Source organism: Arvicanthis niloticus, chromosome 8 (assembly GCF_011762505.2).
Source record: "Arvicanthis niloticus isolate mArvNil1 chromosome 8, mArvNil1.pat.X, whole genome shotgun sequence".
Classification (NCBI taxonomy): domain Eukaryota; kingdom Metazoa; phylum Chordata; class Mammalia; order Rodentia; family Muridae; genus Arvicanthis; species Arvicanthis niloticus.
The window spans coordinates 86,124,768-86,151,326 of record NC_047665.1 but is presented as its reverse complement, the minus strand read 5'-3'; the positions used below and the strand labels follow the sequence as shown (position 1 = coordinate 86,151,326).

Here is a 26,559-nt window from a genome sequence, read left to right as displayed (position 1 = left end):
CAGCTGCCGGACACAGCTGACCAGGAGCTTCTAAGTGGCAGCTCCCTCCAGGGGGCGGGCCCAGCTAGCAGTCCAGGGACAGATAAGCTACAGGGCCTCCACGGGAACAGGGGCCCTCTTGGGCACAGCCGCTGCCTAAACCAAGTGTAGGGGTGGGGCAGACAGCCGGGTTTTGTTTCGAGTGGGTTTGCTAACGTGTTCAAGGACAGGTGACTTACCTTGCGTCAGCGTCTAGTCAGGGCGTCTGTGAATCTAGCGTGCCGTGCAGCCGGCCGGCCACAGACGGAAGCGAGGCTGTCACTCCAGCCGGTATCTCTTCCCAGCCCAGTTCGAAATAAGTACCCTAAAGACAACTAGCAACTGAGTGTGTGAGTGGGATCAGGCCGTGCAGTGTGACAGACACGTGCTATGGTGTTTTCTGTTTATGAATTACACGGATTTGGGAATATGATGTATCACTTATGATTTTAAAAGGTACATATATTTGTGTGTGAGTGTGTATGCCTGCACAAATGCAGCAGGGCCCATGTGAGCAGCACAGAACAACTTTGGGAGTCAGCTCTCTCCTAGCAGGTGTGTTTCCGGTATTGAGCTTTGGTCTTCAGTATTGGCAGAAAAGTCCTTTACCTGCTGAGCCATCTCACCTGAGCCATCTCACCACACCTGATTTTTTTTTTTTTTTTTTTTTGAGACAGGGTCTCATTGTACCCCAAGCTGACCTCAAACTCCCCATATAAATAAAGATGATCTTAGACTTCTGGTCCTCCTGCCTCCACTTCCTGGGTGTGGGGGTGACAGGCGTGCACCACCTATGTGGTGCTGGGATGGACCCCAGAACCTCAACTTTGCTGGGCAGGTGCACTGCCAACTCTCCAGCTCCAGGATTGTTTTGCTTTCTTTGATGCTGGGTGTCACTAAATAGCCCAGACTGTCTCAGAACTATGGCAATCCTCCTGTCTCAGGCTCCTAAGTGCTGAGATCACAGACCTGTGCTTCCTATACTTAAAAAAAAAAAAAAAAAGTTGAACCGGGTATGCTCAGTGGTACAGCACTTGCCTAGCAGGTGGAAAGCCCTGGGTTTATTCCAAAAACCACCAAAATACAGAGAAAGGTGGATGCATACATATATAATACATACATACATACATACATACATACATACATGAGTAGATACATGTATGGATACATACATACATGAATAGACATATATATGGATATAAACATACACACAAAGGTACATGTATGGATATGTTCATATATGCATACATGCATAGATACACACATAGATAGGTAGGCAGATACATACATACATACATACATATATACATATATATGTGTATGATACAGTGGTTTAAATGAGAATGGCTTCTAGAGGCTCATATATTTGAATGCTTGGTTCTCAGTTGGTGGACTGTTTAGGAAGCATTAAGATGTGTGGCCCTGAGGGCTGGAGAGATGGCTCAGGGGTAAAGAGCAGTAGCTGCTCTTCCAGAGGACCTGGGTTCAATTCCCAGAACCCACATGGCAGCTCACAACCATCTGTAACTCAAGTTTCAGGGGATTTGACTCCCTCACACAGACATACATGCAGGCAAAACACCAGTGCACATAAAATAAAAATAAATCATTGTTTTAAAAAGCTGCAGCCTTGTTGGATGAGGTGTGTCACTGGGAGGTCGGCTTTGAGGTTTTGAAAGCCAATGACACGCTCAGTCTCCCTTGTGCTAAGCCCTGGGATCAGATGTGAGCTCTTGGCTACTGCTGCAGCGCCATGCCTGCCTGCCATTGTGCTTCCCACCACAGTGATAACGGACTCACTCTCCGAAACTGTAAGCAAGTTCCCAATCAAGTGCTTTATTTTATGAGCTGCCTTGATTGTGGAGTCTCTTCACAGCAATAGAACAGTAACTAAGACCCATGTATAGATATATGGATACATACATACATACACACACACACACACACACACACACACACACACACATATGGATAGAGAGCCAGGGAGATGGCTCAGGGGCAGCTCATCTTTAAGCCAGATGACTTGAGTGACTCATGTTGCACACATAAAACACATAAAATATAAAACACATAAAACAGCAGCAACAAAGGCAGAGGTCAGTGTGACTCTCTTCAGAAACCCGTATGGTAGGAGGACAGACTCACCGCAAGTTGTCCTCTGACCTCCGCATGTGCACATGACGTATGTGCCCACACATACAAGCACAGGCACTCATACACACAATTTTTATTTAAAAAGGCAATACAAGGCACATACAGGTAAGAAGCTGGACGTAGTAACATCCATCCGTAATCCTATTGCTTAGGAGGCTGAGGCAGGAGGACTGCCACAAATTCAGCAACAGTCTGGAACACATCTCAAGATCCTGCCTCAAAGTCAATCAAATTGAAAGGCAGATGTCTGAGGCTGGGAAGATGGCTCAGTGGTTAAATCTTTCAGAGGGCCTGGGTTGCATTCGCAGCACCCACAAGGTGCCTCACGACTGTCTGAAACTCCAGATCCAGAGACCCAGCTCCCTCTTCCACCAACCATGGGCACTGAACACATGTGGTGCACGGATATACACACAGGCAAAACGCTCACACAACGTAAAGCAACAACAAAATCAGATATCGGTGCAACTCTTCCTCAGAAAATGGGTTTTTGGAGTGTATGTATGTGCCTTAAAGTTTCTTGACAGTCAGGCTATGTATCAAAGGGTCAAACCCACAGGGATCTTTGTATCTCTGCTCCTCTTCCCGCCTATGTGACTGCAGCCATGTGCAACCATGCCTGGCCTGGAAATGGAAAATGGGTGGGTACTGGGGGAGAGGACTCTCAAGCTAGTTCAGATGAGACACTACACATCCAAACGGTCTTCAGGAAGTAACGTTCATGAAAGAAACCTGGGCTGGAGAGATGGCGCAGCAGTTAAGTGCACTTACTGCTTTTGTAGAGGACCCAGGTTTGAGGACCCACAACTGTAACTCCAGTTCAACCCTCACACATAAAATAGATAAAAAATAAATAAGTAATTTAAAGCATAGCTGGGCATTGTGGCACACACCTTTAGTTCCAGCACTTGGGAGGCAGAAGAACTCTGTGAGTTTGAGGCCAGCCTGATCTACAGAGTGAGTTCCAGGACAGCCAAAAATACACGGAGAAACCCTGATTCCAAAGACAAAAACAAATAAACAAAAAAACAAAAGCAAAAAGAAACAGAAAGAAAACCTTCTCAATCACCAGGCAGTGGTGGCACACGCCTTTAATCCCAGCACTTGGGAGGCAGAGGCAGGCGGATTTCTGAGTTCGAGGCCAGCCTGGTCTACAGAGTGAGTTCCAGGACAGCCAGGACTACACAGAGAAACCCTGTCTCGAAAAAAACAAAAACAAAAACAACAACAAAAAAGAAAAAAAGAAAAAAAAAAAAAAAAAAAAAAAAAAAAAAAAAAAAAAGAAAGGAAACCTTCTCAATCAACATTATGGGTTTCCAGCCAGCAGGTCCAAGCTCCTGTAGCCCAGCCTGACAACCTGAGTTCTATTCTTAGGACCCACATGTTGGAAGAAGCAAGTGAACTCTTGACTGGTCCTCTGACTTCCATGTGTCCTGTCAGGGCATGCACTTCCTCCTTCCCCCCACTTAATAAACTATAAGATTAAAATATATTAAAAAGCATGGTGCAGACTCTAACGGGCCCTCCACCCAACACATGGGGCTCCCATATCTGCCATTAAGACAACATATAGAACAAGAGAAATGGCTTTTCTCCTCACTCACCAGCATTCTCTCTTCCTCCTAACAGCTCTCAAATTTACCCTGAAAGCATGTTCCCTCCAAAACTCTGGCCTTGGATCTGAAGTTTCTCTGCCAGTTCCAGAGATGGGGGTAGAACCTGGACCTGGCCAATCAGCTGGAAGTCACGGGTATCAGGCTTGACCATATCCACCCAATGGAGCCTGCTCTGGGATGTTAGCTGGAGCAAACAGGAGAGAGGGCACTATTTCCTGCTGTGTGTGGAGCCTGTGAGCTGAAAGGCTGCTCCTGCTGCCCCATGGGGAGTGAACCCTTGAAGCCTGCAGGAGGTGCATGTGCTTGTAACCCCAGACTTGAGAGATGGAACAGGAAGGCACCCTACCATACACAGCAGGTTTGGGGCCACCTTGGCCTAAATGAGATTTTGACTAAAAACAACAAAAGCAAACAAATAGGAAACAGTAGCTGAGGAGAGGACTCACTGGGTAAAGTAGTTGCTGTGCAAGCATGAGGACCCGGGTTCAAATCCTCAGCACCCGTGGAAAAGGCAGGATGAAAAGTTCTTGCACAGAACCTCATTGCAGCGAGCTGAAGACAGGGGTCCCTGAAGCTCACTGGCTAGCCAGCCTAGTTGAATGTGAGTGCCAGGCTCAGTGAGAGACCCTGTCTCAAAAATAAGGTGGAGAACATCTCTCTCTCTTCTCTCTCTCTCTCTCTCTCTCTCTCTCTCTCTCTCTCTCTCTCTCTCACACACACACACACACACACACACACACACACACACACACACACAGAGTGATAGAAACAAATCAAGACACCCAAGAACCAAGAATGTTCTTTTGTTGTTTTTTGGTTGGTTTGGTTTTCTTACTTTGAATTATTTTATTTATTTTATTTATGAGTACACTGTAGCTGTCTTCAAACACACCAGAAGGGGGCACCAGATTCCATCACAGATGGTTACGAGTCACCATGTGGTTGCTGGGAATTGAACTCAGAACCTTTGGAAGAGCAGCCAGTGCTCTTAACCACTGAGCCATCTCTTCAGCCCCTGTTTTGGTTTTCTTTGTATAGCCCTGGCTACCCTGGAAGTTGCGTCTGCCTCCTGAGTGCTGGGGTCAAGGGTGTGTTCTTTTGGTACTAGGGCAAATCCAAAGAATAGCAGGAAGTAGTAGCAATTTATTTCTGACATTACTGTCTACGAGATAGCCATTACTCTCTAAACCGTTACTGTCTACACAACAGTCATCTACATGGCAGCTGTTTGGCTCCAGGGGCCCAGGCACCTTCCCTCTTGCTGCTCAGTTATTCAGAGGCTATGACTACCCGACCACCTGGTCACCTCATGTCTTCATTCTAACCAGTAGAAAGCAGGAATTGTGGAAAGGATAGACTCACCACTCCCCTTTAAGAGCAGCCCTTGGAGCTGGGTGGTCGGTGGTGCACACCTTTAATCCCAGCACTGGGGAGGCAGAGCAGGTGGGTCTCTGAGTTCAAGGCCAGTCTGGTCTACCGAGTGAGCTCCAGGACAGCCAAGGCTACACACAGAGAAATCTTGTCTCAAACAAGACAGAACAGAGTAGTTCTTGGAATTGGCCAACTTGGCCAAGAATTAGTCATGTGACCATACTCACTACAGTGGAGTGAGGCAAAGCTGTTTTTCTTTTTATGGTAGCCACTGGTAGGGCACTCATGCACAAAGCCCTGAGTTTGATCCCTAACATAGGGCATGTGTTCATGCTGTTTTGACACACAGTCCCTTATGTAACTTAGGTTGGCCTCAAACCCACCATGCTTCAGTGCTAGCCTCTTGAGCACTGCAGTGACCAACCCATCTGTAGCTTCTACTTTGAGTGGCTGAGGATCGGTGGCTCTATTCCCATAGGAGGCAAGTGAATTTGAGGGAGAACAATCTTATTCTCAGAACAAACCAGAGTCAAAAGATAAACAAAATCCTGATGATGTCGTTTCAGTTCCTGGATCCTGCTGTACCTAAAGCCAGACCTACTGGACTTTTCAGATGAGAGGAAGCGTTTGGCTGTAGGCCCTATTGGACTTTTCTGTTTTAAACAGATTTATTATTTTGTTTGTTTGTATGTATGTATGTATGTATGTGCACCACATCTGTGCCTAGTGCCAAGGAAGTAGTAAGCCTCCATGCAGGTGCTGGGAATAGAACCTGGACCTTCATAAAAAGAACAAATGCTCTTAACCACTGAGTCATACTCCCCAGCCCCTTACTGGACTTTTCAGTAAAGGAGACATCAGTTTCTTTTTGGCACTGCTTATTCCGATAGGAATTGTGTACCGTGCTTGTGTATGCATTGTGTGCAGGGCATGTGTATGCACACTCTTGCAGACTCACATGGAGGCCAGAGGTTGACACCAGGTGCCTATCGTTCTCCATCTTAGTTTTACAAGTATCTGCTTATTTCTAGTTTTTATGTATAGATATGATGTGTTGCATGCACATCTCTTGGTGCAGAGGACACTTTCGTGAAGTTAGTTTCGCCTTCTACCCTTACATGGATCCTGGAAATTGAACTCAGGTCACCAGGCTTGCCTGGCAAGCCCCACGGAGCCAGCCTGATGGCCCCTCAACATTATTTTTTGAGACAGGGTCTCACTCTGAACTGCCTGGCTAGTGAACCCCTAGGATCTGTTTCTCTCTACCTCCTGGAGTTGGGATGACAGATATACCCCACTATTCCTTGCCCTTTATGTGGGTGCCAGGGATCTGAATTGAGGTTCACTCTCTACTGAGCGACTGCACAGGCCCCTTAGACAGAAGGAACTCAGTGAGACACAGCACCCCATCAGAGCCCAGTCCAAAACCAAAGCACAGAAGCCAGCATGCTGCTGCTACTGTTACTATTCCAGGACTGCCTCTGAGCCGTCCCCTCCCCCACTCCAGGAATAGTAGCCCAGGCTGGTCTGGAACCCACATTACAGATGAAAATGACCTTGAACTTAAGATCCCCCTGCCTCCACCTCCCCAGTGCTGGGGTGACAGGCCCAGTTTCTCACTATCTGTATTTGCAAGGGATGAATATCCTCTTCCCTCTTCTCATTTATCCACATATGTGACAGAAAAGCAGTTCCTCCCGAGTCTGTGGAGGAGGAGACCTGAACTTCCCTTGTGATTTCTGCAACCTCTCCTCAGGATTTCATGACGTAGCCCGGGTTTGCCTTGCACTCACTATGCAGCCAAGGATGATTCTCCTGATCCCTCTCCCAAGTGTTGGCATGATGAGTGTGTGTCACCACATTGGTTATGATCAGTGCTGGGTCTCAAAGTCCTAAATGTTAGGATGTGACTGAACTACATCTTAGAGTCCAAAACCCCTTAGGACTTTTATTTTTGGAAGTGCTGAGAAACCATCCAGGGTCGGGGGCCTGCTGGGCAAGTGCTCGCCTACCTAAGCTAAACTCCCAGCTCTAAGGGCTCTTGATTTGTCCAAGTTTTACACTCTTCTCACACATCCATGTTTTTAGAATGATGGTCAAGGGCGCAGGGAGACAGAGAGATGGGTTTCAATGGCCTAATGCTGGGGGATCCCCAGGGTACAGCTTCCACTGAGGGATGGAGGCTCTCCAGGAAATAGGCCCCTATTTTGATGGTAAGTAGAACCCAGGTTCCAAGCTGTCAGCTGTGCCTCTGGCCCAGAACAAGGAGAGCACCACCTCAGGTTGGGGAGGCCAAGGGTGTATGTCCTGTCCTCTCTTTCCGACGAAGCAAGAAGTCACCAGGGGCAGCTGGGCTCATAGCATAGAAGACGTTGGCACTGTCTGGAATCAGGAGCACTGCAAGGAGAGAGGTACTACACTGACGACCTGCAAATTCCGGTGGTTCCTTGGGCAACCTTCTACCATTCAAATGGCTTCTCCTGCACCCCAGCCTCTCCCGGATCACTTCCCAGGCAAGCTCAGGCTGCTGTGACAATTATTCCAGGTGACTTCCACCAGCCCTTCCATCTCTAGCCTGAGAAGCTAAGTAAGGTCTTTCCCACTCAGTACCTGAAGGGCTCTTTGTGCACATGAGTAGGGGTGTGGGTTTGAATCGAGACGTCCCTCGTTCTTGGGCATTTGAATACTTGGTCCCCAGTTGGTGGCATTGTTTGGGGAGGCTTAGGCAGTGTGGCTTTGCTGGAAGAAGTACATCACTGAAGGCAGGCTTTGGAGAATTTAAAGACAGGCACCATCTCAAGTAAGAACACTCTGCTTTGTGCTTGCTGTTTGAGATGTGAACTATCAGTGTCATGGGCTCTTCTCACCCCCTGGAACCAGGAGCCCAAATAAACTCCCTTCTGTAGGCTGCCTTGCTCATGGTGTTTATCACAGCAACAGAAAAGCAACTCATATAATGTGTGTAGGTTTATATGTATGAATGTATGCGTAATATCACACACATACACACACACACACACACACACACACACACACACACACACACAGAGGAAACTGGCAGTGGACGCTGAATCCAGCTTTACACACGCGAGGCAGGCGTCATCCACAGCTGTCTCTCTGAGGACTGGCCTTGGATGTGTCAGGTGAGCAGCCTGTTACTCAGATACATCCGCAGCCCCCCTTTTTCTTGTGACTTTTCTGTAAAAAAGGTCTTATGTAACTTAGGCTGGCTTCCTACTCTCTATGTAGGTGAGGTTGACCTCAAACTCCTGATTCTCCTGCCTCCACCTCCTGAGTACTGGAATTACACGATGTCACCACCAGACCTGGTTGATATGATGGGACAGAGTTAGGTTTCCACAGGTGTTAGCCGGGCTCGCAAGCAACTGCACCACACTCTGGACCTCTTTGTTTTCTTTTAAAACAGAGTCTCACTAAGTTGTCTAGGCCAACCTAGAACTTACTCTGTAGAGCAAGATGGCCTGTGACTCATGGCAATTCTCCTGCCTCACTCTTCCAATTGCTGGGACTACAGGTGTGAGTCACCATATCTGTTCTAGGCTTTGAACTTGGATCCTCGTGCTCAGCCTCGAGTGGTTAGAACCACAGCCCCGTCACTACTCCCAATTGATCCCAGCTCTTTTTTTCCTCTTTAAGACCAGGTCATACTAAACTGTTCAGACTAGCCTTAAATTCACTCTGTAGCCCAGGCTGGCCCTGGCCTCCTAAATGCTGGGATTACAGGTCTATACCTCCATGTTCAATCTGTGTATGTAAGTCTTAAATGTTGTTCCTCAGGATCCTGTGACCATTTTCCTGTTTTAGGCTTTTTTGTTTTGTTTTGTTTTGTTTTTTTTTTTTGGTTGTTTCATTTTTTAAGAAAAATTTATTTTCTGTCTTCAGACACACCAGAAGAGGGCATCAGATCCCATTACAGGTGGTTGTGAGCCACCTTGTGGTTGCTGGGAATTGAACTCAGGACCTCTGGAGGAGCAGTTAGTGCTCTTAACCACTGAGCCATCATCTCTCTGGTGTTTTTTTGTTGTTGTTGTTTTTGTTTTATTTTTGGTTTGTTTTGTTTTAAAAACAGGGCCTCTTTGCTGGCCTGGAACTCATTAAGTAGACTGGCTGGCCAGTGAGGCTCAGAGGTTCTCCTGTCTCTCTCCAGCACTGGGATTATGGATGCACGACACTACACCCAGCTTTGTTACATAGGGTCTGGGAGCTCCAGCTCAGGCCCCCATGCCTGCACAGCAAACACTCTACCAAGGGAGCTGTCACCCCAGCCGGCATACAGTCGTTGTTTAAGTTGTTATTATTATTTATACGAGTGTTTTGCCTGTGTGTGTGTGTATGTATGTATGTGTGTATGTATGTATGTATGTATGTATGCAGTGTGTATGCAGTGCCCACAGAGGCCGGAAGAGGGTGTTGAATCCCCAGGAACTGGAGTTATAAATGGTTGTGAGCTGCCATGTGGGGGCTGGGAATCAAACCTGGGTCCTCTGAAAGAGCAGGCAGTGCTTTTAACAATGAACCATCTTTCCAGTTCTGATTTTTGTTATTTTAATTGTGTGTGTGTGTATGTGTATGTGTATGTGTATGTGTATGTGTATGTGTATGACTGCAGATGCCCACAGAGGTTGGAGGGGTCAGGCCCCTGGAGCTAGAGTTATCTGATAAAGGGGCTGGGAACCAGACCTGGGTCCTCTGCTAGAGTAGTGTGTGTTCTGACCACTGAGCCATCCTGCCATCCCACCAGGCTCATACAGTCTTGGCTGGTGTCCAGCTCACTCTACACCATGCTTTATAGCACTACCTCTTGCCAGCTGACCAAGCCCGGACAGCTCTGTACTTCTGAATCCAAGATCATTTATTTGGCCCTGTCCCCATCCAAGTTCAGGAGACCCCCGGGACCTCATGATGAGCCAAACAGACTCATTCCGTCTCCTAACCCCATCAGTCTTCTGCTGTGTCAGGCTGGGCCTGAACAACAAAACCTACAAGCTTTCTACATTTTTTTCCCATCGGATCCTGGATAATATCGCTGCCTCACAACCCCAGAAAGACCATCCTGAGCCAGAACACCCTCCTGACCTCACAGAGTGAAGGTACAGACATTTTACACACTCCAAAGTGCTTCAACACTCTCCCCGAATTGACTTGTGGTCTTGCTAGTTCTGCTCAAGCCAGGCAGTGATGGTTGGCGCAGGTTGTAACGGAATACTAGAATGACCTCAGAGACAAGCTTGGGTCCATTACCTGGATTAGGCTAACTAAGGCAGAGGACCTGCCTGAATATGGTGGCGTTGCCCAATGGGCTGAAGTTCTATGCTGCTTAACACAGTAAGAAGGAGGCAGTGGTGGCGCTCACCTTTAATCCCAGCACTCAAGAGGCAGAGGCAGGTGGATCTCTGAGTTCCAGGCTAGCCTGGTCTACAGAGAGTTCCAGGACAGCAAGAGCTGCACAGAGAAACCCTGTCTTGAAAAACCAAAAAGAAAAAAAAAAACAATCCAGCAAAAAACCAACACAGTCCCGACCCACGGGATGGCCGAGTGGGCAAGGGTACCGGCTGCATGCCCAACAAACAATTTCTGGGACCCACACGGTAGAAGGAGAAAACAGAGAGAAAATAAACCCCCTCAAGGTGTCTGACCTCCACGTGTGCACTGTGGCATGAATATTCTCCACTTAAAAATGAGGGTTCTTTTTTCTTGTTTGCTTGTAGTGTTTTTGTTGTTTGTTTGTTTGTTTGTTTTTCAAGACAGAGTTTTTCTATGTAGCCCTGGCTGTCCTGGAACTTGCCCTATAGACCAGGCTGGCCTCCAACGCAGCAACTGGCCTGCCTCTGCCTCCCGAGTGCTAGGATTAAAGGTGTGTGCCGCCACCACCTGGCTTCGCTCAAAAATGAAATATATAAAATGTATTTTTTTTTAGAGTTTTTTGAAGGAGAAAGCAAGATGAGCCTCAGCTTCCGCTCCCTCTGCGTCCTGGCTGCGGACTGAACAGGGGCCTCAAGATTCCGCCTCCCTGCTCCTGCCAGGATGGGCCGGAGCTCTGGAACCAGGAACCGAGATAAACCCTTCCTCTCTTCAGCTGCTTTAGTCAGAGCCCTTCGGCCCCAAGCCCAGCTCAGGCTGCCTGTGCTTACCTCTGTCCCCAGGCAGAACCTGGAAGAGCTGGTAGTCTCCGGCCCAGGGCTGGGGCACATTGTGCTTCTCCAGGGCTCTTTGCACCACGCTGGGGGCTTTGTCTTGACAAGTAAGCTGGAAAAGAAGAACAGGAAAGGACCTGAGAGGCAGCCACTCAGTAGTAGGAGGCTGCTCTAAGCCTGACAACCTGAGTTCAGTCCCTGACACCAGCATGACGTGAAGAGATCGATCGGGCTCCTGTAAGTTGTCATCTGACGCACACGCATACACAGGACATGAATGTAATTTAAAAACAAATTAAAGAGGGAGGGAGGGGTGCTAAAGGGACAGGGTCTCGGACCTAAGGACAAGGCTATCCCCTCCCTGCCCTCACCAGGATGCTCCGGTACAGGTTCCCATGGTTATTGTCGATGCTGACTCGGATGACACGGGCCTCTGAAGTCTGCTGCCTGAGGAGGGGGATTCGAGAGCTGCTCGGGGTCAAGGTCATGGGCCTGGGCCCTGGTGGGTCCATGTTCAGGGACAGCTGTAGGCAGCATGGGGTGGTGGAGGCTTCAGCCTTGCTCAGCTGTGTGATGAGAACCTCGAGGCTCCCACCCCACTGTATACAATCAACTGTTGAACATAGAGCACCCACCCCGAGTCTTCACACTCGAGAGCTTGGGGACCACACAGTTAGGGTACAACACACAAGGCTGGGTACATGGCATCCCTCACACACAAATGACCGTTCCTTTCATAGAAACAAATGGACACACGACCCAACAGGATCCTAGGCAGACCGCACACAGTGTGTATACATAGGTGTGCTCACAGTTAGAGCAGACAGACAGCACACAGTGTGTATACATAGGTGTGCTCACAGTTAGAACAGGCAGACAACACACAGTGTGCAGACATAGGTGTGCTCACAGTTAGAACAGGCAGACAGCACACAGTGTGCATACATAGGTGTGCTCACAGTTAGAATAGGCAGACAGCACACAGTGTGCATACATAGGTGTGCTCACATTTAGAAACCTACAATCCCCCATCAGAGAGCAGCTGAGCAGCCTCATGCAGTGTTTCCTTGTCATGCGTGCAGGCAGGCAAATCTAGGGACTTGTACGTCTTTGAGGAAGTGACAGTTGGAGCTGGTGGCACAGAACTGTCATCTCAGCTACTGAAGAGGCTGAGGTAGGAGGATCACAGGTTCAAGGCTAGCCTGAGCAACTTAGTATGACCCTGTCTCAAGACAGTGAGGGCCTGGGGCACTGCTCAGTGGTACTGCCCTTATGAGGTCCTAGATTCAAGGCCAGTACTTTTTGTTTGTTTGTGTCATTGTTGCTGAGACATAATATCATAGAGCCTAAACTCATAGTGTAACCAAGGATGGCTTTGAACTCCTGACCCTCTTGCCTCCATCTCCCAGTTACTAGGATCACAGGCCTGTACTACATGTAGGTGGAGCAGTACTTATTAGGGAAAAGAAGTCGTAGGGAATCCCATCTGGTATGCCTGCAGACAGGTGGGAAGCCACGTCAGACTGCGGGGGAAGCCAGAGCGGTAGGTGACTGACTGCCCACTGGCCATGGAGGTGCCGAGTCTCCAGATAAAGAAGCAGAGAGCAGCCAGTCACTGTGACACACACAAGCACACACACACACACACACACACACACACACACACACACACACGCATGCACACTGAGCCTTGGTGACCCAGTCCTTAACACAATCTTGGTACCTTGGTGCTGGGGCTCTGAGGCCCTGGGGAAGCTGGAGGACTGCCAGGAGGAGGGTCTCGGTTTCTAGGACTGGATGGAGGGGATCCTGGAGACACACTGGTAAAAACACAGACCTCAGACTGAGAGGACTGGCCTGTCTTTTGTCCTGGTGTCTCCAGTCCCCTCCACCCTGGATACTCACCTGGAGGTAGGTGAGGATGGATCCCCAGGACTCCCTGCAGGAGATGAGTTCTTCTCCCGGGACAGCTTCCTAGGGTAAGGACAAGGGATGTCTTACCTCCAGGAGTGGATATCCCCAGACTCTACCTATACAGCTTCCGGTACACATCCCGACACTCACGCACTGAGACGCTTTGTGAGGCTGATGCGTCGCCGGATCCGAGGGGAGCTGGGACAGGAGGCAGCTGGCGGCTCAATGACACGGGAGACTCGGTAGCTAGAGAGGTTCAGCATGCGAGGGGTGTGGAGCAGGAAGCAGAAGAGGTAACAGTTAGAATGGGTTTTGAACCACGTCTGGGGTGGGGAGGGAAGAGGGGTTAGAGTCCTAGGTCAAGGTCAGGATAGAAATGGGAATCACTGGGGTATCAGGGTGCATTACAGACGCGGGGAACTGTTTGGTTAGTGGGATACACAGCACTCACAGGGTGAGATTAGCTAGGGGTGTAGCTCATACTTAGAGTGCTTGGCTAGGGTGCCCCAGTGAAGGGCTGGGGGCGTGGCTTCTGGGTGTAGCCCTGCCTAAAGTTTAGGAGTATAGCACAGACCCAGCGTTTGTGTGGCTCTGTAAGCGATAAACAAAGCAGAGACTCCAGAGAATACCTGGGCCAACTCTAAGGTTCAGGACCAGGTAATTCAGGGGATCAACAGTAAAGGTCGTGGACTGGGCAGAGGGAACGGAAGCAACGGGCTGAGCTGGATGCCGAGAGAGGATAAAGCTAGCATCAGTTCCTCAGACTCGGACTTAGTGATCAAGGCTGCAGATTTGGATGACGGGATCCAACAGATGGGACATTCAAGCCAAATGGCTAACTGAACATTAAGGGCTAAAACCAGAGTATAGGACGGGTTACATTTTGGGTTGGAGGAGGGCGATAGCCTTCAGGCAGGAGAAAATAAGTTACAGGGCGGAGCTGTCTTCAGGATGGGGTCTGGAATGTTCTGGAAGGGAAGGAAGGGTGGATTGGATGTGTGATAGACTTGGTTGAGCGGTCACCTCTGCTCCTCGCTGAGCTGGCGCTGGGCTCGAAGGGCAGCCAGGATTGGCGGGCGGGGACTCAGGCTGTAGCGCTGGCAGCGTTGCTGTAGCTGCTGGATCCGGGCCAGGATGTCCCACTCCTGAGGGGGTGTCTACTGAGACCCTTCCCCACCCTCCCTCCCACCCTTGTGCACCTCACCCAACCCCAGTACCCACCCACTTACCTTCCTCCTCTTCTCAAAGTTGATGAGATTTCCCTGAGGGGGCAAAGCTGGCCTGAGTTATAGTATCCAGGGTCAAGGGTCAAAAGTCAAGTTCAAGAGCTAGAATGGCACAAGCCACCATGGTATGTGGGGGTTGAGGGGAGTATGGGTTCAAGCTAGATCAGAGCTTGGGAGGATTGTTGGGTTGGGGGTAATACAACAGGGGTCAAGAGTCAAGGGTAGCAGGTCAAACCTTCAACATATCCGGTAAGGCTGTATCCAGCATAACCAAGTCTGTGAGAAAGGTGCCAAGGTAGGGGACAGGACCTGGGGGCAGTTTCTGCAATCCCCAAAGCTTCAGTTACTAATGGGTACCACTGACCCCATTCCTCTCCCCAAGAGTCTCCCTTCTTCCCCCTTCCCCTTCCTGAACAGATTGCTTACGGATAGACTTCCTGGTGGGCAGTCGTCATCTTGGGGTCCCTCAGTGGTCTCCTCCTGAGAGAAAGGGAAAGACTAAATGAATCTGAGGCCCACTTTGACACTTCTCATAGAGGCACATATACCCATGGCGCCTTCAAAAGTCACACGCTGGGGGCAGGCAAGCTGGCTCAGTTGTGGGGGGGAGCTGTTGCCAAGGCTGGCAACCTGAGTGGAATTTCCAGGACCCACCATGAGAGAACCAGTTTGACTTCCAGAAGCATACTGTGGTGTGAGCATCCTTACACACGCACACACACACACACACAGAAATAAGTGTGATTTAATGCTTGTTCTTAAAGTCACAAGTCAGGGGCTGGGGCTATAGTCAGGAATGCTGGGTCCCATCCCAAGCAGTGCATAAACTGCCTGTGTCAGCGTATTCCTGTCATCCCAGTGCTCCACAGAGAGGCAGGACGATCAGGCGCTCAAGGCCATCCTTATCCTACAGGAGACCCTGTCTTAAAACAAAAGAACGTCACAAATAGGTTGTTAATGTCAAATAGGGCATGGAGTTATCCTATGAACAGATAAAGCCAGAAGTCAGGGCGAGACCAGAGTGGATGGGAAGAAATGCTTGTCCCTAGTCTACTTAAAACTGGCCAATTGGGGATCTCTGGAAGGACCCCAAGCTCACTTCTGTGTGCTGTTCGGACAGCAAGGTCTGTTCTGTCTCCATCTGGTCTGGATGAGAGCAGGGTGTGTTTGGTTCTTGGTGGGTCAGAAGTAATGGCTGGTATACAGGAGCTTTGCTTTCTGTCCCTTGAAGCCTTCTCACTTGAGATACACTTTCACTAGGTTTTGGGTTGTTTGGTTTTTTTTGGGGGGGTGGGGGGTGGGTGGGTGGTAGTGGTGGTGTATATGCAGTACCTCATGAGGCCAGAAGAGGGCATCAGATCCCAGGTGCTTAGTCACAGGTGGTTGTGAACACTGGAAACAAACTCGGGTCCTCTCAAAGGCTCCAAGTATTCTTGACCACTGACCATCTCTCTGGTTCCCCTATATTTTTGTTTTCCCCTAATTTTGTTTTGAGACAAGGTCTCACTGTAGCCCAGGCTGGTTGCAAGTGTGGGACCCTCCTACCTCTGTTCCTGAGTGCTATGTTTACAGAGGAGGGCTACTTACCTTCTTCCTTTCTATCCGTTAACAAGATTCTCTCTCTGTGTCTGTCTGTCTGTCTGTCTGTCTGTCTCTCTCTCTCTCTCTGTTTTGTTTTTGAGACAGTGTCTCATGTAGCCCAGAATGACTTTGAACTCTTGACCTTCCTGCCTCTGCCCCCTGAGTGCTATGGTGACAGGTGTGAACAGTCTCACCCATATTTTTTTTTTTTTTTTTGGTTTGGTTTTGTCTTGTTTGTTTGTTCAAGACAGGATTTCTCTGTCCTGCAACTTGGCCTGTAGACCAGGCTGTCCTGGAATTCAGAGATCCACCTGCCTCTGCCTCCCAAGTGCTGGGATTAAAGGAGTGCGCCACCACGGAGCTCCAACCTCACCAATTGTATACAGTGCTGGAGATGGAGCCCAGGGCTTCATCATGTTACCTAAGTCTCTGCTGACGGAGCCCCAGTTCCCACCCCACTTGGTACTTACTGAATACCTACTGTGCTGTCATGCGCTGTTCTGAGTGCTGACTAGCCAAGGGTGACCAAACGAAACAAACCATTAGTGAGGGAAAGATGGGACAGCCAAGATAAGTCATGACAGGGAAAGCAGAAACAAGGGACACTGGGTACACACTGGGACAGTGAAGATGATGAAGTGGGGGGGGGGGAGGGATTCTTGAAGTTGGAGACATTTGGAAGAGACCTACAGGAGGCGAGTGGGTAAAACACACAGCTATCTTGAGAGATACAGAATGTTCCAGAGATCAGGCTCCATGCTCATGTGCTCAGAAGTCACACTGAGGACAAGCACCTGACTCCTGCTACAGTAAGTCAGACATTCAAAATCCTGCTTATCAAGGTAATTCCCAAAACATGGTTCCCTTTTCCCCCTTGGCTATAACTGTCGCCTTAGGATAGCCATTTCCTCTTGAGTGTCTTGCGTTTTGCTGAGTGAAGATAAGGCCGATGCTGACTGTGAGTAGAGAGAGCCCACTGGGAACAAACCCACCAAAGGAAGGGTGCCTGGAGAATAAGAAACTTCCCCTAGCCTGGTTTTGAGTCTCCTAAGCCATGGCTTGCCTGGAACTTGCAATGTAGATCAAGCTGGTCTTGAACTCACAGAGATCCACCTGCCTCAGCCTCCCGAGTGCTGAGATTAAAGTATGTGCCACCAGGCCCTGCTTTTTAAAAATGTTTGTTTTGTTTTTGAGACAAGATCCCTTGAACTCACTATGTAACCAAAACTATCCTTGAACAACTGATCCTCCACCTCCCAAAGGCAGGGAGTAGAGGCTACACACCATCCCTGAATTACACAGTGGCTTCACGCCTATGACTAAGCCACATTTGCAGCCCCTGTGTGTGTGTGTATGTGTGTGTGTGTGTGTGTGTGTGTGTGTGTGTGTGTGTGTGTTCGGCCACAGGTCAATATCAAGTATCCTGAGGCTGGAGTGATGGCTCAGTGGTTAAGAGCATTTGCTATTCTTGAAGATGGCCTGGGTTTGACGTCAAGCACCCACATTCATGATCATTGACAGCTCCAGTTCTAGGGGATCTGATGCCCTCCTTTGATCTCTGTAGGTATCATGACTGTACATGGTACACACATATACATGGAGGCAAACAGTCATATACATTAAATAATAAATACATAGGTAAGTATTGGTAACAAATACCAAGCATTTCCTATATTGATCTTTGTACTTTTGAGCCAGGGTCCCTCGCTTAAACTGGAGCTTGATGCTTTTGGCAGATTTCCTATCAACTGAGCCTGAGTCCACCTGTGTCTGCCTCCCTCGCTGCTGGGATTTCAGAGGTCTCCTACCCAGCTTATACCAACTGAGCCCTCTCCCCATCTCCACACTCTTGGGATATTTTGAGACAGTCTCACACAATTCCATGCTGGTCTTGTTATATCACCCTGGCTCGCCTGCAGCTTGCTGTGTAGACCAGGCAGACCTCGAATTCAGAGATCCTCCTGGCTCAGTCTCCCAAGTGTTGGGGTTACAAGCATGACTCCTTTGAATTTGGGGTTCCCAATACCTGGGAAAGAATCGCTCGGCTGCTGAGATGGTTATCCTCATCAGAAAAAATCTGTGACAGTTTCCTGAAAACGGACAGCAGTTCCCTGTGGGGGTGCGAGAGGCGCGATCGGGGGTCAGCAGAGGGGACAACCAGGAATGGGGTGTACTGTGTATGGCACCCGACTCACCGGCTCACAGCTCCCCAGCTGCGCTTGAGCCTGTAGACGGGGTTAGATTGCAGCGCGGACAGGATCGCTCGCAATGAAGAGAAATTTCGCAGTTCCCTGCACCGCTAGGAAGAAGAGGGCAGCTCTGGTCAGCAGCCACACTCCAAGGCTGTCAGTCTCCCAGGCACAGCTCCTTTGATACAGTGACTTCGTGGTTTTGTTTTGTTTTTAAAGACAAGGTCTGGTTACACAGCCGAGGCTGATCTCAAACTCTCCATTCTCCTGCCTCCACCTCTCCACTTCTCAGTGCTGTGATTTACAGGTATGTGTCACTACACCCTGCTTGTGGTTGGGTTTTCTGATACCAGGTTAGACTCCAGGTCTCACCTGTCAAATAACTAAACATGTAAACTGAGATGTTTCCCTTGCTTTTCAGGAGCCTCCATCCACCACCCCAACCCCCACCCCCACCTGGTCAGCTTAACCTGGCTTCTTCCATCTACTCCTATTCCGTTCTCTCTCTACGCCCTCTTCCGGTCTCCGATCCTCAGTCTCACCAGTACCAGGTTACTCTCTCAGTCTCTCCCCAGACTGGCTGCTGGACCCCACCCAAGCCCCATCTCCGACGCACACCTGGGCGATGCGAATCCATTTTTCGATGCGTTGCGCCCTCTGCGAGGCTGCCAAGCCGGGTGCAGCGAGCACCGAGCCCAGCACGCAGCCGGTCACGGCATTGAACTGGGCCACGGTGGCACGCACTGTGGGAGAGATGCCTGCAGCTCCTGGCCGGTCGCGCTGAGACCACATGGAACCCAGGCATTCGCAGGACCGCACGCGCAAGAAGAGCTCCTGGGTAGGGTAGATTGCGGGTGAGATGTGTGCTCATCATCCAGGCTTCCCCCTGCTCTCCCACCCAGCCGCTGGCGGGGTTCCCCACCACGTCCATAAGGGTCAGCTGCTCCGCCACTTCATCCACGCTGAAGTCCAGGAGCTCTGGGCCTTCTGAACTGGGGCCCTCCTCTTCCGCGAAGTCCTCTGCAAACTCTGATCTGGGGGACTGGGCAGCCCTGGGAGGGGCTGAGAAATAGAGACAATTGTTTAAAACTCACTTTGGGGCTGAAAGGATGGCAGTTTAGAACACGTCCTGCTCTTCCAAAGATCCCGGTTTGGAGTGTCAGCACACACATGGCAGCCAACCACCATCTGTGCCTCCTGTCTCAGGGAATCCAATGCTCTCTTCTGGTCTCTGTGGGCATCATGCACACGTGTGATCCGCTGACATACACTCAGGCAAAGCACCCATACACATATACAAAGTAAATGGAGAGAAAGAAAATATAGAAGGAAGGAAAGAAGGAGAAGAAAAAACTTCCAAATTTGACCAAGTGTGCTGAGGCCAGCCAGCCTTTGATCCCAGCCAGCACTTGGGAGGCAGAGGCAGTGGAGTTCTTGTGAACTCTAGGTCCATTAGGGCTACAAAGTGAAGCATTGTCTGAAACAAACAATGACACCCTCCCCCCCCCCACACACACACACACAAAAGAAAAGACTCAAATTTGGCCTGGGGCTCCTGGCTGTGTGGCGCTTGCCCAGTGTGCCTGACCCTGTTAATCCCACAGTCTAGACTGTGTGACTGTAGGCAGGTGTGTGAACATCCTGAGTGGTTTTTTTTTTTTTTTTAAGCGTTTATTTATATATTTAATTTTGTGTGCGCTTGAGGGTCTTAAGAGCCATGGTTTGTGAATGGAAGTCAGAGGGCAATGGGAGGTGGTTCTCCCACTGTGTGGGTTCCAAGAATCGAACTCAAGTGATCAGCAAGTGTTTTGCCTGATGGAGCCATATCAACAGCCCACTCTGGCTGGTGTCTGCTGTTTTGTTTTGCTTTGAGAAAGACTTTTGGGTTCAACAGTTAAGAACACTGGCTGTTCTTCCAGAGGTCCTGAGTTCAACTCCCAGCAACCACAACCATCTATACAATGAGATTTGATGCCCCCCTCTGGTGTGTCTTTAGTCAGCCACAGTGTAGTCATCTACATAAAATAAGTAAATAAATCTTAAAAGGGGCGGGGGAATGCTTTCTACACCCGGGTTGGCCTTGAACTCTAGGCTGTCCATCCTCAGCTGAGATTACAAGAATAAGCCACCACACCTGGCCATGTTCTTAAGTTAACTTTATTCTACAATGTCCCTCCTTCCATGCCTTTGATTTGATGGTGGCATTGATGGGGAGGACATTTGGCAGAAGGATTGCCATGAGTTTGAAGCCAGCCTCAGCTACACTGTGAGTTTCGGGCTAGCCTGAGCTACAGAGAAAGACCCTGTCTTAGAGTGAGGCGGTACTGGGATGGTGCTGGTGAGATGACTCAGTGGTTAAAGGAGATTACTGCCAAAGCTGAATAGCTCAGTCTGTTCTGTGTAATGGGAGGGGAGGGAAAAAAATCCAGAGAGATGTCTCCGGACCCACGTGTGTGCGCACACACACACACACCATGCCCCACACACTGTGAGGTAAGGGGGCCCATACATGAAAATAAATGAATAAGTGTTAAAAAAAAATAAAACTAAAAAATGGCTGGAGAGATAGCACAGAGGTTAAACACATATACTGTTATTCCAGAAGACTTGAGTTCAGTCCCAGGCACCTAAGTCAGACAGCTCACAACTACTTGTAACTCCAACCAAGGCCTCTGTAGGCACCTGAACTCATGTATACCACCCTCCACATACATATAATTAAAAATAAATATTAAAAAAAAACAAAATAAAAACATAGCCATTAATTCTGGCTAAGTGTTGTGGTGAGTACCTATTATCCCAGGGGAGCAAGAATTGGGAATCTGAGGTCAGCAGAAACTCCACAGTGAGTTCTGATACAGTTTGAACAAAAGAAAAGAAAGCCCACAAAACCAACCCTAAACCCTTGTTTGTCTGGAGATGTGGTTCAATGGCAGAACACAGGCGTGAGGCCAGAGGTTCGGTCTCTAGCTTTGCAGAGAAAAGTTCTTATTGGGGCTGGAGACATGGCTCACCTAGTAAAGACACTCGCCAGGAAGGCCTGACAAAGAGAGTTCAGTTCCCACGACCCACACGATGAAGGGAGAGAACTGACTTCCATTCCCACACCCACTCCACCACCACACAATAAATAAAATAAACAAAACAAAAGATTTAAAAATGATGGCAGGAAAAGGAAACTTCTTGGCAATCAAGTAAAGAGAGAAAAGACTTTGTCAGTAGACGTAGCTTAAGTGGCTGGGCCACAGGGCAGAGTGCAGCCACTTGGGCCACTTGAGCTCAGGATTAAAGGATTAAACCATGAGGATTTGGGGACACAGATTCAGATCAGGATGAGATCAACACAGGGTTGGGGTGTGACTGTAAAAGCAGAGTGTAACTATCCAGTTAGCTAATCCGGATTGTCACTACTTCTGGGGACAAAGCCAATAGCAGCCTTTGCTCCTGAGCTCACAGAACGCATGGAAGCTGGGAATCAACCATGAATGATGTGCAGAGAAATAAAGCAGCCTCAGAGGCCCAGGGTATGAGTCAGTCACTCGTCTCTTTCTTCTCTCTCTCTCTCTCTCTCTCTCTCTCTCTCTCTCTCTCTCTCAGGTTGGTGCCTTTAATCCCAGTACGCAGGAAGCAGAGGCAGGCAGTTCTCTACATACCAAGTGCCAAGCCAGCTAGAACTCCACAGTGAGCCACTGTCTCAAAATAAACAAAACAACCCTCCCTCAAAAAAAAAAAAAACCTAAAACTTTATTTAGGTTTATTGAGATGGCTTATTGGCACATGGCACTATAGTGTGCTCCCCCCACCCATAAATAAATAAATAAATAAATAAATACCTGAATGGATAAAACTACACTCATTTATTGTGTGTATGCAAATTTCAGGGGTCTGTTCTCTCCTTTCATTATGCGTCCCAGGGATCAAACTCAGACTGTCAGCACTGTCATCTCTCTCACTAGCCCCAGGAGTGTTGCTTCAACGAGACCCGAGTGGCGTTTGTAAATATTTTTCTCTATCCTCAACTTTGTTTATTTTCAGACAGGGTCTCATGTAGCCCAGGTGGTCTGGAGCTCACTGTGGAGAACAGGCTAGCCTCTAGCTCACAATCAATTTTTTCTGTAGTGTTTGCTGGTACCTTAGTACCTATAATACGGTGTTAATATAACACTTTGGCATATGCCCCACTACACCTTGTAGTTACCTAAAAAGTTAGGTTTAGGGGGAAATTTGCCTTGGTTGTACATGGCTAGGCATTCCCTAGCATCATAAACAAACAAACAAACAAACAAACAGGAAACAGACAGGTGGGTGGTGGCACACACCTTTAATCCCAGAACCCAGAAGCTAAGGCTCAGAGGGTAGAGTATTTGCCTGGCAGGTAGGAGGCCCTGAGATCAGTCCCTCGCACTGCATAAACCACAAATCTGTTCAAGGTCATCCTCTACTACATAGAGATGTGGTCAGCATGAGGTCTACAGCAAGACAGCGGTAGGATAGTGGGGCTATCTCCTTCTCTAAGGAGAAGGGGAGGAGCTTATGGGGGAGGGATTTGTAAGGGCCAGACTAGGAGAAGAAGGAGAGGGGCTGTAATCAGCATGTAAAGTGAATAAAAATATATTATTGAGAAAAAATAAGTAAATAAATAATACAAAAAAATGGCTACAACTGTGTGTAACTCCAGTTCCAGGGGCTCTGATGTCTTCTGCTGTCCCTCACTGGCTGGCACTGCATGCACATGGTGCACTTAAAGCAGGAGAAACTCTCAAACACACGAAATATAAACAAATCAACTAAAAACAAAGTAACAACAACAAAAACTACAATAGTAGCAAAAGTAACACCAGGTATGGTGGTGTTTGTAACCCCAGCACTGGGGAGATGAAGGCAGGGAGATCAGAAGTTCAAGGTTATCTCTGGCTACATATGGAGGCCATCCTAGGCTACATGAGAGCCTGTCTTAAAAAAATAAAAACACTTAATATGGTTGGTCAGATGGTGATCTAGCTACTGAAAACATGGGAACCATACAAAGGCAGGAGAGGAGAGAGAACAGATTCCAAGGACTCATGCCTTCTATGGCATGTAAGAATCCACATACCTGTGTCACATACACAATAACAATAAATATAAATTAAACAAAATGCCAAGACCTTTGGCCAGTCCTTACTGCTTATTGATTTTGATGAATGTCTTCTCAGGAGGGCGGGAACCCTAGCCCACAGTTCTGAGGCCAGAGCTAATGTCACATGATCAGCAAATGGCAGGCCTGGGATTTGAACCCAGGTTGCTGTTCTTGGCTGGGCAAGCACTCAGCCACTAAGTGACATCCCAAATCAGAGGACAGAGGATCTCTACATGCAGGAGGACACTAGGCAACTGCTAATCCTTTGGCTAGAGGTGTGATCCAGTGGAGAAATAAGGTTCATTTAGTTTAAAATTAAAAGCCTTGCTCACGGGGCTAGAGAAATGACTCAGTGGGTTATGTGTTTGCCATGCAAGTGTGAGGACCTGAGTTCAGATCCCCGGCACCCACCAACAGCTGAGCACAGTTTAACAACTGCAAGGCAAACCCTGTGAAGCAGGAAGGCCCTTGGGGCTCAACCACCAGCCAGTCTAGCTCCAGGTTCAAGAAGAGACCTTGTCTCCCAACATAAGAGACACCAATAGAGGACAGCACCTAGCATTGCTCTCTGACTTCCACATTCATCTGCACACATGTGCGTGTCCACCCACACACATGAACACATGTATAGACCACACACAGGAAGGAAGGAAGGAAGGAAGGAAGGAAGGAAGGAAGGAAGGAAGGAAGGAAGGGAAGAGAGTTTTGTCCAAGAGCTGAGGGGTGTGGTTCAGGGGTATAACGTTTGCCTAGCATGCACAATGGTCTGAGTTTATTCCCAAACAATAAAATAAATAAATAAAATGTATCCAGGGTCTGTCATTTGGAGCTGCGTAGGTAGTATTGCCTGGAACATCACCGGCATTGACCATCCCTTACCTGCCCGAGCCAGTCGCTGTTCCTCCTCTGTCTGCTCTCCCTCAGCCTCCTTCAAGAAATCTTCTAGAAGTTTCTCTGCTTCCCTGGCTTCTGCCCCTCCTGGGGCTGCCCAGCCCAGAAAGATTCGGACATTGCCCAGGTTCTGATAATCAGGGGGATCCCGGAAGTCCTGAGGATGATCTCGCAGCCAAGAACCCAATACCGAAACTACCGCCCTGGATAGAGGCCGGTGTGTGGCTCAAAACTAAGTCCGTCCCAACCTTGCAGCGGTCAGACCTGACCTTGAGATCCCCTCCCCCACGTTCCCCTGGGTCGGGGGTTGGGGCGGGAGTGGAAACCAACCTCAGGTTCTTGCTGAAGTTCAGATCCTGCCCCTCTGTCCTCTTGCTCTCTGCCCTAGGAAGGAAGTCTCTATCAGATGGGGACAGAGCTATGGGCTTTAGGACCTGTGCCCTGGGGTTCTAAATCTGAGGAGGGGGGCCAGGCAGATGGGGCTCTGGGGATGGGGATATGGGGGTCTCCTGAAAATGACTGACCCAGCAGGAGGTGGTGGTGGGGGCGGGGGTAGCAGAAAGGCCAGAACGCGGTCTGTGGGCACAAAGGCCCGGTGGGTGGCCAGGAAGGCAGGCACGAAGCCAGGATCCTGCTCCGGGTCTCCAGACACTAACTCGTGCACCAGCCGCTCCAGTTGGGCAGCCCTCAGCGCCCGCACCTTGCTGGTTCGGTAATGAAGGAAGGTGTCGGTAGCCCGGATGGGGGTCTGCGGGGAAGTGGGGCCGTGGATGAAATAAGGTGAGGAACGTTCCAAGCACCTTGTTTCCAATTATACCCGCCTCTGGAACTTTTTTAAAAATTTGCACCGTGTCTTTTTCTGAAAATCCTAGACTTCCTAAATATATACAAATCATCAAATGCTCACATCAACCCCCGTAGGACACCCCACTACTCTAAGCACTTCCTTGGTGCCCTCCTCACTCGGCCACCCCAGGCTTCAGCCAGCTTTGCTGCCAAGCTTCACTGGCCAGGCCTGAGTCCCACCCATCACCACCTGGCCGCTCCTTCTTTCTGCTTTCCTGCACCCTGCCGGTCAGTTTCGCCTTTGGGGGAAGCGCTATCACCTGGCCCCACCCCGTTTCCTGGATTTAAATCCAGTCACCTGGCCGCCCCCAGGCCCTTTCCACTCACCTGGCCGCCTCTAAGCTCCGCCCTTCCTCCTGGCCCCGTTGTTCTTAGCTAACCCTCAGTCTCCAGCTTCTCCCTCTCCTCCCAACTCCCAGGCCCCTGAGCTGAATCTACACTCACTTGCTCGCCTCAGCCCCCTCCTCACCTGTCCGTCTCCAGGCCCCTCTGGGGTCGAGCGCTGGCTGCGCTGCCGCCGCAGGGAGACGCTGTACACGGCGCCATCCTCGGTCTCCTCGCCCCAGTCCTGCAGCGGCGCCTGGACATGGAGGCGGGCTCAGGGAAGTCCCCCCAACCCCCCGGCCTCAGCCCCCTGCCTTTACGTTTGGCCCACTTTCCCGAATAGAGTATGCGAGACTCGGGGTGGGATCCCAGGTGGATCCCTCTTCGCCCCGGGTACCCTTCTCCTAGGTCTTGAGTGGATGGAGTATCATTTGGGGTCACCCCAGAGTCCAATGTCATAAAGAACCTTTTAGTCGCCTCCTTCTGAGATTCCTCAGACCCCTGTCTCCATCCCCCAAACTAGCGGCTTCACGAGGTCAGGAACTCTGAACCCCCAAATGGGGACTCCAGGGCACATCCATTTTGCAGAAAGGTTAGAAAACGAGGGGCGGATGCCTGGAGTTTCTGAGTCTGGGGGGTACACTAGGGACGTGGGGTCCCCTCGAGGATCCCCAGCTCCCTCTTACCAGGGCCAGCTCTTTGCCCGCTGTCCTCTCCATGGCCCCGGTGCCCGTCCTGCTCCCTGGCGCCGCTGAGTGAAGCGGAAGGGCCAGCGGGCAGTGGGGCGGGGCGGCCGAGCGTCCAGTCGTGGGGCGGGGCTGGGCAAGGCGGTCCCACGGCTCCAGAGGTCCCCAGCCGGACCCCACCCCCGCACCCAGGCCAACCTAGAACTCCCATTTCTTTGCAGAGGTGCGTGTCAATCTGTCACCCAGACATGAGTCTTTCTAGACCCCAGATATGGGTGCAGGGGACACGACAACAGGTCTGTGTCTCCGGGAGGGAAGTGCTTTATGCTCCGTTAGGGTTGATCAGCCCCGGGTGTAGAGGGTGTCTCCTCTGTCTGGAGGGGAAAGAGGGCATACTCAATATGTACCACAGTTGATGGAAGCCATATCGCCTCAGGCTAGAAGTGTCCGTGGCCCTGCATTTTGTGGG

At 49.6% G+C, this 26,559-nt stretch overlaps 1 protein-coding gene across 4 annotated transcripts; it reads right to left on the bottom strand.

Annotated features, from left to right (window-relative positions):
- Positions 1-7,081: 7,081 nt before the first annotated feature.
- Positions 7,082-26,459, bottom strand: Rgl3 (ral guanine nucleotide dissociation stimulator like 3). Of its 4 annotated transcripts, none has more exons than XM_076939750.1 (19): positions 26,091-26,459; positions 25,550-25,660; positions 24,759-24,982; positions 24,565-24,618; positions 24,223-24,364; positions 19,147-19,286; positions 18,843-19,058; positions 18,231-18,334; positions 18,062-18,146; positions 14,881-14,934; positions 14,690-14,776; positions 14,458-14,490; positions 14,252-14,373; positions 13,379-13,474; positions 13,220-13,288; positions 13,038-13,134; positions 11,686-11,838; positions 11,312-11,426; positions 7,082-7,556 (listed from the first exon to the last, which is right to left on the bottom strand). In XM_076939750.1, the coding sequence occupies exons 1-19, from the start codon at positions 26,299-26,301 to the stop codon at positions 7,438-7,440; spliced, it is 2,232 nt and encodes a 743-aa protein (XP_076795865.1). In that variant the 5' UTR covers positions 26,302-26,459; the 3' UTR covers positions 7,082-7,437. The 4 variants fall into 4 exon arrangements, with proteins under 4 accessions (XP_076795865.1, XP_034365515.1, XP_076795866.1 ...); XM_034509624.2 differs by having other exon boundaries at positions 24,223-24,437; positions 26,091-26,249; XM_076939751.1 differs by having other exon boundaries at positions 24,565-24,613; positions 26,091-26,249.
- Positions 26,460-26,559: the final 100 nt, after the last annotated feature.